A 20274-nucleotide genomic window follows, 5' to 3' on the forward strand; every position below is an offset into this window, starting at 1 on the left:
GGTCCTTACTTCACCGGCAGGCTGAACTTCTGATAAGTCATGTATGAGCTAATAATAATATAGAACATTTTACATGCAAAGTGTATCAAATAACAGTTTAATAAAGTGATCAATATGCAGACTTGGTATAATTTCATTTTTCAAAGTTCTCACAAAATAAATAACTGTTGTAATGGTGGTCCTTTATTGCGCTTATTCTTGTGGTTAATAATTGTCAGCTCTCAAAGGAAAGGACAAGAAGAGTTGATTTTCTACAGACATTTTATTGATGAACAAGTTTTTCTTCTTTTGTATGACTTTTTTTTTTCCACAGTAAAATAAGGAAATTTTTACTCCATAAATAACAAAATTAGCCCTTATATCTCAATCCAGTCAAAATCCATGTAAAATAGTTTGTTCTATATTTACATTCTGTACCAAAATAGGAAACACATGTTCAAGGTCAGCCAGTTCTCTCAAAACAGTTGTTTTATCTCCAAGGTAAGCTTCACATCGAAAAGGCAACATTTGCACGTTGGAAGTCTGGCAGTAAGATCGCATTATTTAATATACAAATAGACCCAAATCCTGAAGAGCGTTACGTGCAAGCAGGCACCCACACATTCAGCCAAGCAAAAAATGGTTGTTAAATCTCGCAGGGGAAGGACCTCGACCCGCTCAGCTGGCCAAAAGTCACTCCTAGGAAATGCGGGGAAGAAAGGACACGCGCCTCCCTCTCTACTGAAATATATTCAAGCAGAAAGATTTGCAGGACAGGAAGATTTAAAACCAACGGGCCCTTGTAAGGGATTGTGGATATGCCTGGTCTTAAGTGACATCAGTCTTCCTAATTTACCAGCACTCAGCAGAAAGAATGAGCTGCATCGGACTGACAGTCAATTAATGGGGGCCAGAATTCTCTTTCGGTAATTAACCCGTATCCACGGCCGTGACAGTCTCCCGAGACCTCAACTCGTTTCAAGAGGAATGAATTCCCTGCTTTGCAGTGTAATTTTACTTGCTGCATACACCAGCCAAAAGCCACCCTTCCTCCTTGTAATTGTCTGAAACACTACAAAAATGTGCTCCTGAAGAATGACTTGCCTCAACTTCTAACTGAAATGCTACACATTTGAACTACCGGGGTAAAAAAAAAAAAAAGACCGCCATTTACTTCCATAAGCAAACATGGAATGTTTTTAAAAAACTAAAACCGTGGACATTATATGCTGAAAATGTTTCTGCTACGGACAGGCTCACTCATTTATCTCTTTGCGCTATTTCCAGGGCTCCTGCTGCCCTATCTACTCTGGTGAAAACACAAAGGCTTATTTGGGCTGTATTTCAGCCAAATAATATTTCTCTTTTCACGTGTAAGAGATGCAATAGGATGGACTTGCCACAGCAAGGCCACACTTGCCACAGGACCTAAAGTAGCTGCCTGCAAACTTCGTATTTATTTAAAACCAATTCCAACTTTTACAGGGGAAACTACACTTAAGGCTACATAACTGATTGGTTTAAGCTACAATTTTAGCTGTGTTCCACACTCAAAAATAGCTTATGCTTCCTACTGTATTTATTTTGTTCTTAAAAACCTGAGACGTCTTTACGTAATTCATTGTAAGATTTGGAAGTTCACAGCAGACTAGAAGCTTAACTCACAGACGAACAGAACTGAGGTAGCGAGTTTTACTCAAGCATTCTTTTTGACAGTCATGAATTCATTCTCACTTTAAATTGAACTTGACACATTTCTTGGCAGTTCCAACACGGCTACAGCTACTAACGCACTGACAGGATGCAACATGTTGGATTTTGCCCGCTAAAGTACCTTCCCTCCCCGACGCCCCAAAGTCATGTCCAGTTCTGCAGGTCACAGCCAGCTGAAGGGCTGCACGTCAAAGAAATTACGACTGAAATCTCAGATTATTAAGGCAGTAATAGTTTTACTTCACTGGATTCACTGATGCAGCTACTGAGCAGGTACTGGTGAATCTGACCACAAGAGCTCTGACAGGCAGATGGATTTTTCCCTGCAGGTACAGTGCACTACAGCCTCTTTCTTCAATTAACGCATACAATTCAGAAGTAGGTAAGCATCGACTTTTTAAGCCATCTTTCAGTTAATTCTCAGGAAGAGAGAATAAAAGAAGAAAAGCCCTCAGGATAAACAACTGTGTAGAAGATAAAAATATTCAATTAAATATGACAAATTTCACACTTAGACAGGAGACTAGCATATCAAATACCGAGCACAATAAATTAACACCAGTAAAAAAGTTTAACAGTTATAAAGTTAACCAGAAAGTTCAGACAGTGCAAATATTTCACAGTAAGAAAAAATAACCGATACTTTCTTTTCGAGTATCAAAACATTGTTGCTGAGTGATACCATTTAAACTGTATTATTGCACAACAGACAAAAAATACAATATCAACCTCTGGGACCTAAGATGTATTCTCAAACCTTTACATTTTCAAGGAATCAATTTACACCAACTGTTGATTGTGCATATATTAAAATAATCAGCGTTCACTTACTAATCTCAGTGTTTCTTAATTCAAACTTGTACACATCTACAGCATTTGATTCCTAATTCGTATTGCTTCTCAGAAACACCTATTTAAGGCTAGCCTAGGCCTTGTATAATTCAAAGCAAACTTAACCTGCCGTTAAGAAGGGGAACTAGCCCAGTGCAAGGTACTCTCTCAACTGTGACGCCTTCAGACAGTTTTAGGTTGCAGCTTACTCACCTCAGCAGTGTCGTAAGAGTGTCTTTAAATAAAAAAAAAAAAAACAAACAAGTCCACTAGGCACAAAATTTTCTTACAATTACAGTGGGAGTCCTATTATTAAACAAGTTTAACTGTAGCTAAACAAATCTTACTCCATACGCCTTCCATCCCCCTACCTTTCCTTTTAGAAAGGGATCTAGTCACTGACAATTCTAACATCACAGTACATTTAAGAAGCAGGGTAACACCATCCTTCTCCCTATAGTTGCATTTTTTAGTGCACTGGACGCATCTGCTCCCTCAAGTTTAACACTTTTCCAAGAACAAAAACTATCCTAACAGGACAGACAACAGATCGGACCACGTAAGAGCTTCTTTTACTCCAAACAGGATTATTTGTAACACATTATAGAGTCAGCAACAAATAAAAACATCCTTACAAGTGTCCTATAGAGCAGCTGTCCTTAGCTAGACAGATTTTGCTCATTTCCTTCCTCTTACATATATATGATTAATTTTGTACCAAGGTGTGCCCTCGTGTGGTTCAAAATGTCTGATTCTCAACTTATTACAACTACTCAAATAATCCACAGTATTTATATGTCAAAAAAAAGCGGAGGGGAAAGGAATAAAAAAAAAAAACAACCAACCAAAAAAACCTCCAGACAGATTAGACTTTTCTTTACACACTCAATATAGTTTTTGGTCTAGAGAAGTCAGTATGGTCCTGTAAGATTATAGCTGCCATCGCTACTGGTTTGCCCTTCAACAAAAAGTGAGAACAGCTGCATTTATGTTCATACTATTTAAAAAATAATAATGCCATTATTTCAGAAACAAACCAAAAAAATAAAAAATAATCAGAAATCCTCTCCCAATTTTACAGACTGGGTGTCAGTACTGAAATGCATTTGCCTAGTAAATTACTCTGAGAATATTCAAACATTTGATGTATTAAATGTCACAGTAGAACGGACACATGCTAAATGAGAATGGGATTTCTAGACAGTTGTCTCGGTTACCAGTCTGAAATTCCACTTTGTGCATGTAGGAAGGTTTAAGTGAACCCCAAGAATTAGCCACTTTACTGCAAACTAGTATGAATTCTGAGAAGCCTCAGAGCTGCAGAATCCAGTTGTGGAGACAACTGCCAACCACTGGTCTAACCCACTAAATTATTTCTTCCCTCCATAAATTGTAATAATTGACAAAACAAACAAACAAACAAATTCCCCATACCTGTTTAGGCCTGGGTTATTAGCAGTGATGACAACTGATTTTTACATGGCTTTTGACTAAACCACTGAGGTATATTTCCAGTTTGAGGACGCTTTGCTACCAGTCACACAGAGGACATAACAAAAACCCAACCCTCAGTTCTATTACAGAAGAGTTCTCGTTTCAAATCTTGACCGAGTTGCCAGGCAGTCTAACACAGTTGGCATAGTGGATCTTGTTACTGCGTCCAAAAAAAAAAAAAAAAAAAAAAAAAAATCAAAAGGTTGCAATTCAGGAAAATACTGGCACTTATTGAGATGACAAGGTATACTTTCCTCCTCAAACTCTGGCTGCTGTTGTCAGTACCTCCCTGACGACCGTCTGCACCGACACTTGCCAGGAGAGATGAGGTTCAGCAGAAGACAGCTGCCTGCAGAGACAATAAACTCTGTGCTCCACAATAAGGAGTGCAATGTGATGGTATATCATCTTCGAACATCTTCTTGCCCCGTGCTTAACTCTATGCGCAGAGAAATAATCCTGTTAGCAGGGGAATTAAGTTAGCCATCAACAGCCAAAGGGTTACAACCAGGCTAGACGAGCAGGAGCATAAGTCTAAAATAAAAAACAAAACACCATAAAGCTTATAAATTTTATATTTAAAGAGAAGGTAAAATAACAAAGAGAACACTAAAAAACACCAAAGAGCAAAAACATATTTGCAGTAATCTGCACCGATTTATTCTAGCTTTCAAGGCTAGGAATTCAAACCAACCAAACAACATGATTATTCCCTTCACAATTAAATAAATTTCTGCATTCCTTCACTAACAGCAATTAGGAGAACAAACGAGAAAAATTTATCGGTATTGCCAGAAAAGAGCAGGAAGTTCCCTATGGCATGACTGGGGAGAAGCAGCATTTCAAAACCATCGACTCTGAAAAGACTGTTTTATGAATACTTTTGATCTGTATGGCTGTAAGTCATAGAAGAACCCATGCCACAAAACACCAAACTGAAGCAGGGGGGGAACCCAATACATGAATCAGGGAGTTTGTCCATATGGTAGGTAGTCACACAGCCAGGAGGCTTAAGAAAGCCGTGGACACAAATGTAAACTTGCACAGATAAAAATATGTATGTGTGAGAAACACCAAGCATGAATTCAAATAGGTGCTAGAAGATGTGCCCCTCCTAGGTTACAGCTTTCTCATTCTAAAATCTAACCTGTAGGACTCATTCCACCAACCACTGAAATGTTGCCATCTCTGAGACAAAACAAAACTATTTGAAATGGTGCACACAAACCCAAGCGCACCACTTTGAAAAAAGAATTGAGTGTGCAGGTTAACTAAACAGGTTTATTTTTTTCCTTGAAAACTGCAGTAGAGACAGCACATCCAACAATTAAAGAATTGGTTAAAGGCTTAAAAATAAGCTGCTAGTGCAAAATACTGTAGACTGTTTTCTTTCACCAATTGGCTTTTTAGAAAGCCACCTGTTCTTGACAAAACATTAACTGGTAGTCAGTGAACTAAGCATTTTTCCTCCCTCAAAAAGCAAACTGGCACCTACCTTTCACATTCTGGATTACAGCATTAACATTGTCAATGGGAAGTTACACAAGTGAGAACTCACTTTCCACCAAGGTGATAATTTTGAAGGTTATAATAATGATATGGCCTTCAAAACACAGATCAGATTTTTCTGGTAAGTTGCTAGGCTAAAGCTAGATTTCTGGGACAATTACTAGGAGACATGGCTTGAAGTAGTTACGTTTCAGATGCATTTCTCCTAGGTTGCCCGCTATCCTGCATGACTGCACAGCAAAAATCAGGGCACCTTTGCCATCTTCCTTTAACTCCTATGCCTAGGATCTTAGAATAGCCATGCCACAGCTCTCCTTTCCTGTTCCCCAACAGTCAGAGCTGACACAAACCTTTAGAGTTTTCAGACATTTAATACTAAGTTTCACTTCAGCAAATAAGGCAACCTACCGACTGGTGCAGCTCTTGTTAAGTTAAAAGCTGGAGGATCCCGCTCCGGGGGACAGGAATCACAGAAGTCCAAACAGGCTGGGCAAATCAGATTCCCAACATGTATCCAGCCATTCATCTGAATGCTCACAGTTAATACCTGACCTGAGCGGCTGCACAAGTACGCAGTGTCCTTGACCCAAACATGGAGCCCTTGTGGAGAACAAGAAACCTAAAATAAAAGAATAATAGTCAAATCTGTATTATGATTTATCAGAAATATGCTTTGGGGTTTGGAGGCTCTTTTAATAAGTAAATACTACATTCAGTAAACACCTGGTATTAGAGCATAGATTAACTGCAAGTATTTTAATGCACTCAGAGCAACTATTTAGTTCAAGAATGCTTTAAAGCACTGACTACTCTTTTCGTGCAATTATGCAGACCATCAACTGAGAACGAGTAAGATTTGGCTTATCCTAATGACTACTTTTTTTAGAGTGGTGCTGTTGTTGAAAGTGACACCTTTAGTGAGATAGTCCTGAAGAGGAGGAGAATGAAAAGTAAGTGACGTGCACAGTGCTTTCCACCTTTGAAAAAATCAGAGTGACTAATTACCATTAAGCTTCAACAACAGAAGATTCCAATATAAGTATTCCTACTTAGCTGTGGAGAAAGTGTCACAGGGGTAAGACAGGTGAAGTCCCTAGCAAGACTGGAAGTAACACACAAGCCATCCCAGTGGTCACATACTTAAATCGGTGCACGATCTAAACTACAGGCTTGTGCTTGAAAGATATTTATTTTCAGAACATGTCATAGAATCTAGTGATTTAAGGCAGAGAAGATCATGTACAGTGTCCAGGTGCAAAGTTCTAACAGTCACAGCCTACAGTTTATGCCTGACTTTTCCCTTTCATGTCACTTTAAAAAAAAAAAAAAGAAGATAAAAACCCAACACATACTTACTTGGTAACATCCACTACCCCAGTCAGGGTAACTGAGTTTCCTCCTGCACTGTTCCATGACAAAAGCAGATTTCTGAATAAGACATACAGAGTTTGGTCCGTATTTCTCTGCGCCATAGTTTTTGGTAGGATCTAAGGTAGAAAGAATACACTGAATTGTGCCTTACTAGGGGAACGGAAGGTCCATATCAACTTAATATTCTATAAGTAGTCAATGTCTCCACACGCACTTCAAGGTTTACTTTTGGAATCTTTCAGACCGTTAACCATTATCAATTTGGGAATTATACTGCCTTGAATGTAAAGTGGGAAGAAACCCAAGATTTAAAATAAAAAAAAAGAGGCAAGCACTTTCCATCAGAACTACGTGGATATGTTTGCCCCCAGGGAGTGCCAACTGTGACTGCTGGCTTGAGGGCAGAGGGTGTTTGTTTGTTTTTGAGACAACTGCACAGACAGGTAATATCCTACAGCATTCTGGAGCTCCACAATATTGAACGTTCATGCGCTACCCTAGGAGACAAGCTCACGTTCTGGTAATTTGCAAAGCTCCTTGCCTTGAACGAAAAACCTGTGAGGTGGAAACTGGAATTATTTTTCAGAGACTCAAAAACCAACCAACCAACCTACCCCCACCCTTTGTCTTATATTTGGATCATTTGGGGTTAATGTTTGTTCAGCTCTTATGTAGTTCTTGTATTAGATGTGAGTGTTTGCTTCCTAGGTGTACAAGGTAGTTGTGCTGTGCTTCTCACCCCAGCACAGCTTTTACACAGCTAGTAGTGTAAAACTAATTTCACATCCAATTAGTCTGGATACATAGCAAGTCCATTCCAGATTAACAAATGTAGCCTCTTAAATACCATACCGAAGTCCTGAAAACTGACCTGGTTGGTTTTCAATTATCCTACAGTCTGAGCTGCGTTGAAATTCACCACTTAAATGCCAACTGAATTCTTGACTAAAGGGACAATAGTCAGCAATTTCTACTGAGCCACCATAATAAGGCAATTCTTCTGCTGGTACTCCATTAAGATTGTCAAAATACTGCAAAACAAAATAGGTAGTGAAGCAGTTTACGCAAAGGAAAATGTACAACTGGTTTTTAAATAGAACCAATCACTACAGCTGGAAGAACATCAGCTATTACTACTCAGGAATGCTATTAACAACAACTTACAATACCCATGAACCAGATGAGCCAGAAGTATTTAAGAATACTTAAATAATGCAGAGAGATTCACATTTGCATGTATCAGTCCACCCCTTCCCCTGCCTCCCCTTTGTAATCATAGCATTCTCTGGGACGAAACAGAACAAATTTCTTAGCGTGCAGCGACACAAGGCAGCAGACTGGATGAAGAAATACCTCAAACAAAACATTCTGGGGGACTTCAGTTATACAGCAACATTTCCATCTGATATTTGGTTGATGGCCAAGCGACATCCTTATTGTTTTATTACGATCACAAGGCTTTTTTTCAGCCTCCAGACTCCTTATAATAAAATAAGCAGACATTTTTCACAGTATCTACTCTCATCTACTAGTTCAGAAGGAAAAAAAAGTGAAACAAATATAATCACCTGGCTGCAAAGCACAAGAATGAAAACAGTTATTTGGTAAAGTAAGATCCCTTATACCTGATATTCCTGAGGTAACTGCTTTGGAAACTTCTGCAAGTTGCAGACTGCTACTGCTCTTTGGTCCTGTCTGCAGGTTAACTGCAAAGGATTACTCCTCAAAGTGTCGCAGTATGGACTGATTAATTGCCTCCTCAAAAGAAAAGAAAAAAAAAAAAAGGAATAAAAATCACATTAGATCACTTTACCTGCTTTTCATAATTTAACTAAGCAGTCTGTCAAGATTGTGTGTTCCCACTCTCTCCCACACTCGGTCAATCACACAAAGAAGCAACAACTTCTTCTCTGGAGGCTAATTATTGTTACTTGTCTGGTTATGACCTTTCTAATTTAAAGAATATCAAGCCAGCAAACAAAGTTACAATGCACTCACTTATTTAATGACATTGCTTTGTAAACTTTAAAGAAAAAAAACATACAACCGAAACAGGCCCACTATGCAGCTGTGTCCTAGAAATTTATGAGTATTGTAACGAACAGACAAGGAATTCTTTGTTTTGAAGATGGCTATCATCTCCTTTTGTTGCTTTAAGTACAATCCAGTAATGCAAAATGACACAGGCTGCATTTCCAATTAAAAGGGACGAAATAAGAAAGCAAACACTTTTAGATTAAGTCCCTCCCCTCCTCTCTAAAGCATAGCCCTCTTATAGTGTAAATGCATTCTACTCCCTAAGATGTTTGGCTCTGTATTTATTGGGTGGGATGCTTCTGCTCTTAATACATTTGGTGTGCTCCTTCTTGCGTGCATTCTGAAGGTACTTAGGACAGCATTCCTTGTTAATCTGCATCTACCTTTACTTCTTTTTACTGAGTTGCATTTGAAGGACAAATGTAAACACGCATCAGGGTTTCCTCTTTATTTTTTTAAAAAGACTGTATTCTTACTTTTGTCTCTTTTGGTCGATCCAGAATTTACAGCTCTTCATTACAAAGTCACAGCCTTTATTGCGTCCCCAATCTAATTTCTCTGCCATGCTGTAATTTGCTTTATACCAGCTGTAAAAGTATTTGAAATGAGAATATAGTTACTTCAAAAATTAGTGTTCTGATTAATAAAACAGTAGTTCAAAGAACTTCATACTATGCCTTAAGGTCTTCAAATGAAGAAAAAGGGACACTGCATCCCTTTCTGCCTATAACAGAATATATTACAATTTCACTATTTTTCAAGTCACAATGAACTAAAAGAAAATTTTATTGCTTATTTGTTCAACAGCAATGCATCGTGATCCGCAAAGGAACAATGCGTACAGGAAGATGAAATTTTATACAGTTTACGCTATCTGCAAGAGGAGCTGAAAAAATAATCAATATATACTCCATGTAACTGAGAGAAGACTTATATTAAGAAAAAAAGTAAATAGACACTACAGACAGTACTATGCATTGCAATGCATACTTTTTTTAAGGCTAGATTAAGAATGGATGGGTTTTGAAATACGTGAAGAAAAATTAACATACTAGGTATAACTCCTTGTCTAACGTAATGCTAACTATGCTGATTATCTACTGTGTTGCAGATGGATAAGCACAAGTGCATCAATTCCAAACAAAATCAAGTACAATGAAAACCAAACACAAATGAACAAAAAAAAAATTCGCCATTCTTATTAATTCTTACCCTGTGTCTTCCATTAATGCTAGGGTGATCCTGGAAAAGACTCGATTCTGTGTATGGGATCCAGTCATTGCTTCATTCTGAAAGTTACCAGTTACTATTAGCAAGCCACTGAAAATCATTATTGTAAGAAAATGCTTTCTATGAAAAAGCATTTTATTTCCAGTCCCTTCTTACTATTGACAGCCAAATCCCAACCTCTTTCATAAAAGGGACCAAAAGTGCAACTCCCTTCCCCACTCCATCCTACAAAGCTTCAGAATTCTAGAAGTCAAAAACCTCATTCCAAATTCCAGCTAAACCTTATTCATGACCAACGTGTACTCATTTTTCTTTAGGTAAAATAAAACTCTTCCTTCTTCTAGCATATTTATGAGTAGCAATCACACCCCCCTCTTCTGTCTCCTTTTCATAAGCTGAAAGCCAAGCTCATTTAATTGTCTTGTGTAAGACTGAATTTTAATTTTCCTGTAATTTCTAGTAGTCCTTTTCAGGAGCGAGGTGCGCATGACACATGACTAAAGGAACACAGCACTCCAAAGGAAGCTTTATTAGTGTGGCAGTGGAATTTTCCATCTCATTTAAAAATAAGCAAGTTCACATCATCCTCAAAGAGCAACTCCAGTCACCTTAGAGTTTCCTAATCATCTTATAACGGGCAATTGTAATAACCGTGTCTTTTTCCTGCTCAGTCATTTCCAACTGATAAACTTCAGGCTTACAGCAAAAGTCACTCGCCCTTAACTACACAACTCTGGAATTTCTATTACTGAACTTCATCTCATTTCTACCATTTCGTCAAAACATGTAGTTTTCCAGCCTTCCCTCTCCACTAGTGTGGTTAAGAGGAGTTACCACCAGCAGACTTATTAGCGCCAAATTTGCTACTGCTACAATACTTAACAAGAGTTGGATCAAGACCAAAACCAAACTATATGGGTTACCTCCCAGATAGAAACTTTCTCTGGAAAGGTGTAAAGGAGACTAGTAATTATCTACTTTTTGCTAATCCTATTCAATCCTTAGAATTATCCTCATTCTAATGGCAGTCTTTCCAGTTGGCTTTAAAGTACTGTTCCACACCAAAGGTTACTGAAAAGCAGGAAAAGCTAACAATTTCGATCTCAAGAAATACGTATTTTTCAAGATTGCTTCCAAAAAAAAGTCTGTCCTGAAGCATTTCCCTTCTTGATTACCTCACTGCATACAACAATAACTACAAAGTGTATCTCTGCCTAAAGTATCACACAACGCAAAGTTATAAATAAAAATAAGCTTAAATGTCAGGAGGGAAATAAGTGTTTCCTTGATCAGATGATGTTCTGGAGTAGAAATGGCAAAAGCTAACCCCAGGGCACATGAATAAAGATGAAGTCAAGATAATGAATAGACAGAATGATCAAATATTTGATGTATAAGAGGCAGAGGGTGACAAAGTTGAATTGACTCAAAGGAATACCCCCTTTCCCCTAAAAAGGGAGCATACCTTCTCAAAAGGGTAAATGGCAGACAAAAAGCAAGAGACATTTAGTTTTTTAATAGTCAGCTTATCTCAAACTCATACTCTGAGACTTAGCAATAAGGTAAAAAGATAGATTTATCTAGAAATTGGACATTTAAGTATTTGTAGTTTAGTACTGTTTGTGATATATTTCAGTGAGGTTTGATACACCTGCTTTTTCAAGGCTCCAGTAGGTACCACTATAAACCTAAAAATAAAGGCAGGGGGAGCAGACGTTCCCACATCCCCCTCCATTCCTAATATCAGCACTAACCTCCAACAATCTCTTCTCCCAATGATTGAGCTCAGTACCCATGCCACCTTGATTTTCAAGCTCCATTCCCTCTAGAATTGGACAATTAAAATGTTTTCGAGCTTCTTCCTAGAAAGAAAACATTTCAACGCAACTCCTAAAATATTGAGACGGATACCCACATGCAGTCCTAATCTTCTAGAATTCTCTCTTAAACGTATTTCAGCATTTCTTTTTCTACCACCTTGTTTTCCTCTGGATGTAAAACACTTCTACTCAGAGGCTGACTAAGCCAGCAAGTACCCCAAAACCAAGCCTAACAGTCTGTCTACTTATCTCCTGGAAATAAACAATGGCAGTTTACAAGAATAAAAGAGCAACAGAATTAGCTGAGAATACACTAAAGACCATATTAAAAAAACCCAAACAACAAAACCACCCAAACAATGTAGGAACACTACAACCCTGCTTCTGCCAAACATTTCAGAGAAAAACCACTTTTCTATTAGGAAGCTGTACGTGTCAACTAGTTTTGCATGGGGAAGTGTTTTCTGCAAAATATTTGAAAATCTTAAGAGGCATCACAAAAATGCTGCGGTCTTAGGGTCAGGAGCCCAGCCTTTGCCAGTGCGGCACTACCCAGGAGCACCTTTAATGCTCTGAACAGTTTGACAAGCACGGCCAGTTTTCAAAACAGGGGTAATTAAAACAAGTTTGCTCTATATGCTGTGTTAGATTTAAAACAAACAAAAAGATTATTTGTGGCCAAATATGATTAACACTGTAATTTTCAATACCAATTTATTACACTTAAGCATTTGTTCTGTTTGGGGTGGGGGGGAGAGTCAGAGGCATGGGAAGCCAGAAAGATTTCCAAGAATAATTGAGGAATTTCTTTTTAAACATGACAAAATGTTAACTGCATAATCAATAAAATTAGAAAAAGATTAAAATAATGCTTTTAAAGAGAAAAGTAGAAAATAGGATGAACTTATAAATGAGAAAAGCAGTAACAACACTATCTGTTAAGGCTCGGGAATACTAGGTGTCCAAGTCTGTAGAAAAGTAGGATTAAGGAATCTATTCAACGTCAGTTTTGCTTAACCTTTTATAATTTACTTTCCAGTCCCTTCATTGTCTCTTACTATGTCAATTTATTTATTTCATGCTGTCTGTCAACCATTTTCCACTTTACTTTGGATACACCCTCTCAACTAATTATACAGTCTTAATCGCGTAGTCTTTGGGCCATGCTTTCAGGATAAGGGTATTCAATGTTAGGTTATTACTTCTTAAAGAATAAGAAATATTTACGACTCGAGAATGCGATGGTAACCTTGGCATACAAAGTGTAAAAGTTTAAGTTAATCCACACTTACAACTACACGAGGTGTTATCAGAAGATAAACAGCATGGTGCAGCATTTTGCCACCGCGTATGTCCCATAACCTCACTGCTTTATGAACAACTTTATTGCTCCACTGATACAAACCTAGACTGTAAGAAGAATGCTTTGGTTACAAACCTTTCCCACAAATCCACGCTATTATGCAAAGATTTATCTCCATAAGAAACAGAATCATGAGTAGTCTCTATACTTCCTCACGCTTTCTTAAGTTTAGAATTTATTATGCAACATCCCTCCTTTGTAAGATGTGTTCATTATATGCACAACTCTGATTTAATAAGCCAAAGTAAGATTATTAAAAAGATGTCTGTAGACTCAAGACATATTTTCTACAGTTACCAAAAGTGTAAGAAATGAAATAAAAATCCTCAGAACTGCTATTATAAAAAGGAAGGTGAACAAAACCAGAAGCTCTTTACCTTTCCACCTCAAAAAAAAACCCTAGAAAGTTTCCACACTATCAACTAAATGAAGGAAAAAAAAAAAGCAAACTGTTCATTCAATAACAAGTCAGAAAAATCATGCAGCAGACTACACACGTTGTCAGTTCTGCATAACTATAAACCTTGAATGATATATGTCTTAAAAATGAACTGCACTGACATTATACAGACTACAAAAAATACAAGTCTCAATTTAGTAAGGTGTTCAGCAAGCATCAAAATTTAAGCATGGGTAATTTTAATGCTTAACTTCAAGCCTCCTGATAAATGAAATCCTGCCTTAGTTTGTAATATATGTGGATAATATAAGTGCTTAATGCCAATGTAAAGAAAGACTGAAAAAAACCCACGCCACACCAATGTTTGAATATAGTAAAGGCAAAGTATTCTAATAATGGAATCAAGGTGGATTTTCAACAGGCAAGAATACATCCTAAAAAGGCAACGTGAAAACATCCTTCAGTGGGAGTACTGAGTAGGTCCAAAAAAATAAAATACCTTTCATTAAAAGGAGGGAGTCCATCTGCATATCTTGTTGTCAAAGGTTTTCCGTCATCATCACGATAAAATGCAAACAGTCCAGCAGAGAAACCCTTCAAGTTAAAAACCAAGCACACGGAAACCTTTGGTAAGACATTCACATACAAAGTCAAACGCCATGAAAGAGTTAGCACTCCCACAGCAGATACACTGGAAGTACCGCACCTCAAGGCAATTAACACACAAATTGAAGGAGGCAAAGCAAGAGCTTTCCTCCACCAAACATCCTTCTCTTGCTGGAGGTATGCGAGGAAGCAGGCACAAATTTCAGGGAAACACATTTTATAACATCAACCCTTACCAGTGCATGGATAATCTCATGTTTCACTGTAGACAACATGCCAACGAATTCCTGAGCTTGCGTTGAAATCATATTTGGACACAAGTTAGCATAGCCTGCTATTGGCCTGGAAGACAGTTTTAAAATTAAACTGTTTTCAGTAAAATAGTAGCAAATTCAAATCATATTCACTTGAAGAGGCAGAAGACTTAAAAGAAAATGGAGACTAATGTAAAAATAAGTCCTTCCAAACAACTTCCCCAATCATTAATAAATAGTCTGTTAACGATACAGTGACTAGTTTACTGTTGAAATGGGGAGGAATGGGACAGGATTAATCTCTATATTCAGTATTCTGCACAGGTGTTAGTGACAACAGTATAGGAGATCTGAATTTTTGGTAAGACACTATAGAGGTACAAAGCATCTGTTACAATGACTACAACCAAACTAGAAACAAAAGGCACATAAGTAGGGCCCACTTGCATCCTCCTTTAAATTTGTGAAAGTATGACATTCACTTCAACAAAAGCAGAATCTTGAAAGTTTAGGCAATATCAGTGGAGGATTAGCTTTGAATTAAATGCCTCAGCTTTGCAAGTTAAGCACTACTTGATTGCTTTGTGGTTTTACATAAATATAGTGCTTGCCTCTTTCAATAATGACTTCTACTTTGGTATACTATACAAGACAGGCAAACAATTAAATTCCGCATCTAAACAATTAAAAAACTTGAAAGTTTAATTAAGAAAAGAGTTTGTACCAGTGGGAATACTTGCCTGTCCATTTCAGCTTCCAGTTGGCAGTAGGCTGCATATGCAATGATATTTTCATGGCCACACCTTTCAGTAGTGAGAGCACTAACATAAAGTACGAAGTCAGCATCTCGAACCCCTTCTTGGTCAGGTAAGCCAGTGGGTCCGCAGTGCCATTCGTTCTCATTGCACACCCTGCATTGCTTTGACAATGTTCAAATGGAACAATTAAAATACTTTAGCTATGACCAAAATTTTGCATGACAAAATTCAATTAGCTTGAAGCCAAGAATAAATCCCATTGTAAGACAGCGGAAGATGAGAAAATTCCCTATGAAGACAGTAAACAAAACCGGAGCCAAGGAGTAACGTTCAAATGACTAGCTCTTTTGATTTATTAGACACCAGGAAAGTGGCAGCTTTTGGGAAAAAAAAAAGGGCCTGCCAAGCTAGATATCCCAAAATTAGCACCCTTTATTTTCTACAAATTAAAAAAATTTTTGGCTCACAGAAATAGTATACATAAGTAGCAATTGCATTTCACATGTAATCTGGTACATTTTTAATACTGTAGTTGAAACTTCAGGCTAAGAGAAAGAAAGAAATCTCCTGATCACATACTGTAGTTGAATCAAAAAATTCATGCAAGAAAACAAGTTAGAAGCATTTCCTGCACTGTGCTCCTGGTTCAGTGGATAACCTCTTCAAATAAGGTCTTCAAAAAAATCAAAACTTATTATTAATTCTGTGAAAATCTGACTCATTGACCAAGGTGAATAATGAATTGACTAGTAGCAATTTAACAAGCTTTGAATCTCATCCTCTCTGTACAGTTCATTATAACACAGGCTTAGAGAACAGTAAACAGTCCAGTTTTACTTGACTTTTGGTTCAACAGCATAAACTCCCACCAAGTAAAGTTGTTCTATTCTGTCACTCAGACTTAGTGATCTCCTGCAAACACGTCACTTATGCACAGTTAGTGATATTAACTTTTTTATTACTTTCCAAAAACAACAATATTTCAAAGGTTAAGAAGCACTTGGATGGCTTAGCTTACCTGGAGGTGTTTCTCAGGAACTATAACTGGCCCACATCTTGTATGGTCTGCGCAGGCTCCTCGGCAGTATCTGTGAGGGTCAGCTTTCCTCCTTAAATATTGGTTTGTCGCACACTGCCTTCAATCAAACATGAGAGAGAGTCAGCACTGTTTTATAATTAAAAAGAAACTGTAGAATAGTCTTACAGCACCCAACAACACTGTAATACAGGTATTTAATCTAACTTCCATGGTGAGAATTGTTAGTTACCCTGCTCTGGAAGACATAATGCTTCCAATTGTTAATAGAGCAAACCTGTTAATCCACAGGTTCAGACAGAGATTAGGAACAGGTTCATACGTGGGTATACACGTAAAAGGAAACAGGCAGCATGTATACCCTTTAAAATCTCCAATAAAACAAATGTAGATGTTGATCATGGAAGGTTGGCAGATTTGTGTATGCTCCCTAAATAGCATCTGCTACCGCCGCTGGGTCAGATGGGTCACCGATCTGATTCAGGAGGGCATTTCTTAGGCTCTTATTCTATTCTTATTTTAAAGGCTATACAACACAATGTTAAATATCAAATATAGCAAGTGATTTTCAACAAACTTTCACATACCTGCTTAGTAATATAGTACCTGTGGATTTGCACACTTGAAATGTCTTCTCCAAATAAGATATAGCTTGTGGAAAAAGTTTGTTCTAAATAGAACAAAAATAAAAGTCACCCAGTAGCAGTGCAGACATAAGTCACCTTACAAGTGTTACCTACAAGGTTACATGAAACTTGCTAGATCCTGCGGTACAGCAGATTAGCAGAAATCCAGACTTCCTAAGAAGTTCAACTGTCATCAATATATTTAGGAAATATTTTGTTTCAGTATTCCCATATTTTGTTATTGGAATGACAAAATGAGAAGGGAGCCAGTATTAATTTGAATGTACAGCTTCAAAGAGGCTGAATTTATTTCAGCCCTGAACTTACTGGTCACTGGGAACTGTCCATCACAAATTTCTCTGGAGCTCCTGTCTCTCTGCAATCCTAAAGCCTGACTGCTGCACCCTCTTTTACTCCTTACTTGCACAGTATCTTAAAAGAAGCCAGGTGCCAAAAAAGCTTTAAAAGCTATATGCATATCGCTTATTGAATCTTTGCACATTGGGATATAGCAAGCACCTGTCAAACAACATTCAACAGAACATTGGAAGTATTTGGAACCGAGGCATAATCTGTACACAAAGCCTTGTTCTCCCTGACTAGAGGACATAAAATTGCTGGTATTCAAAGCCTTTAATTAAAGGCTTTGAACTGGCAAAACCTTAACTTCATCCACATAATAAAATACGTACAAACAAAAGAGGGAAGCAAATATGACATACCTTTATAAGGTGTCTTTTCTCAGGTAGCAAACTATAGTTAAAAAAAAAACAAAACAAAAAAAACAAGCTTTAGTTAACAGGATTTCCATTCTCAGATATGGAGGGGAAAAAAAAGTCACCACAACATTATACTCACTCCTCAACACTTCTGTCATATATAATCTTAATTCTTAGCTGTTGATCCACATTTCTCTTCAAGACATGATTTTCCTTTAGAGGAACTTGATAGACAACCTGGCAGGGAGAGGAGCAAGCCGCTGGATTAGGCAGCTCACCCGGACAGCCACACCAAGGAGTGCTCCGAGGCCCTTCGCTCCTTCTCGTCTGCGAGGCCTCTTTTTGTCTATTTTTAAGCAAAGCCCCTTCCCGCCCTTCTCCTCACACACTGCCGCGCCGGTCAGTCAGAAACCGCCCCGCACCCGCCCGCCGCCACAGACGACTCCCCGCGGGGGTCGCGGGGCCAGACCCCGCCCAGCTCGGCCGGGGTCAGCCGTGAGGGGACAGACCGACGCTCCCCCCCATAACGGGAGCGGGAAACGGGGGATCCCTCGCCCCCCGCCGCCGTCTGAGGAGCCCCCGCGGCGGCCCCACCTCCTTTCCGCTGGGGACGCGGTGGTGACAGGACGAGGAAGAGAAGGGGGAAAGGGCGGCGGCGCGGCCGCAGCCCAGCAGCAGCGCGGCGGTAAAAGCGGCGAGCAGCGGCCGGTAACGCCGGTAAGGCCAGGGGCACCCGCCGCCCGGCTCGGCGGCCATCTTCGACTGCCCTTCCGCCGCGTCGCCATGGAGACAGCGCCGTCGGTAGCGGTCCCCGCCAATAGGCGAGCGGGGAGCGCGGGAGAGGGTGGGGCGGAGGCGACGGGCGCTTCTGATTGGGCGCGGCTCACCGAGGAGTGAGGGGTGGGGCAGGGGGGCGGGCAGGTGAGGTGAAGGTGACGGGGGGCGCGCGCGGCGGGAGGCGGCCGCGCGCCGCAGAGCAATGCAGCGCCGTGCAGCGGAATGCAGTGCAAGGCAGTGCAGCGCAGCATTCTGCAGGGCAGCAATGCAGCGCAACGCAGTGCTTGCAGGGGAACGCAGTGCTCTGCAGTTGAGCCTTCTGCGCAGTGGTGCAGGGCAGTAGTGTGGGGCAAGGCAGCACAGGGCAGCGCAGTGCAGGGCGATGCAGTGCATTGTGTGGAGCAATGCAGCGTATATGGGTCAGTGCGGCGCCGGGCCAAGAATGCAGCGCGCGTAGTGCAGCACAGCACTGTGCAGAGAAATGCAGTGTGTGCAGGGCAACACAGCACTGCGCAGCACATGCAGTGCTGGGCAATGGGGTGCTGCGTGGTGGGGGGCAGCGCAGCACTGTGCAGAGCAACGCAGGGTGATGGCAGTGCTGTGTGGTGCAACGCAGTGCAGCGCAATCCATGTAAGCGCAGCACAATGTGGTGCATGCAGTGCAGTGGGGAACTGTGCATCACATTACGGCATGAGATTCAGTGCACCCCACAGGGCTCTGGTTGCCTTGCTGCTATTAAAGCCAGTTTCAGGTTGGGACGCCAGGTCCCCGGCTTAACAAGGCCCCTCATTCTCTCCCTGAGACCGAGCTCCTTGTCCCTGGGAGTCCTGCGCCTTGAGGAGTTTGCTCCAGGGCGTAAGTCTGAAATCCTACTGCCCAGAAGCAAAGGTCCTCCTGCAGCTGGCCTGCTGCGGCCACCCCATCCCAGCGCTCGACTCCAGGGCTGGGATTTCATTTTTCATATGCAACACGGCCTTTTTCCAGCTTCTCAGTCCACAAACACTGTACAACAGAGTATCCCCAAGTTTCTAGTACAGAAACTTCTACCACCACCACCACCGGGGATAAACATTGTCGGGGTTTTTTTAGTACTTCATCTTGCAGCTCCTGCTGCTTTCCAAGGCATTCAATTATAACGAGGGCCACGCAAATAGAAGGTGGTACATCCCGGGTCACCCAGCAGCTCGGTGACAGCAGGCGGAGAAGCTGGCTGGTGCCATCAGTTAAACCAGTTGCCCGAGTCCCTTGGGCTGCTGTGGCATTTCCACAATGCAGAAAAGCACCCAAAAAAGCAGAGGAGGGAGAAAAGCGTCCAGAGAGCAAATTCTATTAAAGCAGGAACGGGATAAACTCTGTTTTGCTTTAAATGGGAATTTACGCAGGATGTTAACCTGAAGTGTTGCATGGGCATCTGCTGAGAAGAGCAGAAATTTTTTATATTGCCACCTGCAGATACCATAAGCACTTTTCCCCTTTGCAGGCAATGGGAACATCGCTGGCAGGGTTTTAAGACATCCTGGCAGCTATTTGCAGCACAGGTCTCCTTTGGACTACAGCAGAACAATTTCAGCTGCAGTCTATACGCACAAATCTGTCACACAGGTAATACAAGAAAACAATTTTGTCTTCTAAGTCTTTTCAGCTTCTCACTATTTATAGCATCACTATAACATAAAGATACTCAAATGTAAAGCAACACTTCTGCTTTGTGTTCCTTCGTGTAAATGACGACTCAGTAATACAACGTAGC

The 20274-nt window shown here is 40.0% G+C and overlaps 1 protein-coding gene across 1 annotated transcript; it reads right to left on the reverse strand.

Moving 5' to 3' along the window:
• Window positions 1–257: 257 nt before the first annotated feature.
• Window positions 258–18502, reverse strand: LMLN (leishmanolysin like peptidase). Its single transcript, XM_076343018.1, has 17 exons — window positions 18341–18502; window positions 17886–17983; window positions 17750–17780; window positions 16989–17071; window positions 16384–16501; window positions 15348–15526; window positions 14590–14695; window positions 14247–14341; window positions 13277–13394; window positions 11919–12026; window positions 10147–10223; window positions 9411–9521; window positions 8523–8655; window positions 7769–7928; window positions 6883–7013; window positions 5935–6145; window positions 258–4551 (listed from the first exon to the last, which is right to left on the reverse strand). Exons 1-17 carry the CDS (start codon window positions 18500–18502, stop codon window positions 4457–4459), a joined length of 2016 nt encoding a protein of 671 aa, XP_076199133.1. The 3' UTR covers window positions 258–4456.
• Window positions 18503–20274: the final 1772 nt, after the last annotated feature.

Source organism: Aptenodytes patagonicus, chromosome 6 (assembly GCF_965638725.1).
Source record: "Aptenodytes patagonicus chromosome 6, bAptPat1.pri.cur, whole genome shotgun sequence".
Classification (NCBI taxonomy): domain Eukaryota; kingdom Metazoa; phylum Chordata; class Aves; order Sphenisciformes; family Spheniscidae; genus Aptenodytes; species Aptenodytes patagonicus.

Excerpts from the sequence above, each read along its gene's own strand:
- LMLN (XM_076343018.1), bottom strand. The coding sequence starts at position 18,502 with ATGGCCGCCGAGCCGGGCGGCGGGTGCCCCTGGCCTTACCGGCGTTAC. Across the intron at positions 17,984-18,340 it reads GCGTCCCCAGCGGAAAGGAG|GTTGTCTATCAAGTTCCTCT; the intron begins GTGGGGCCGCCG and ends TCTCCCTGCCAG. Across the intron at positions 14,342-14,589 it reads ATGAGATTATCCATGCACTG|GGTTTCTCTGCTGGACTGTT; the intron begins GTAAGGGTTGAT and ends TTTAACTTGAAG.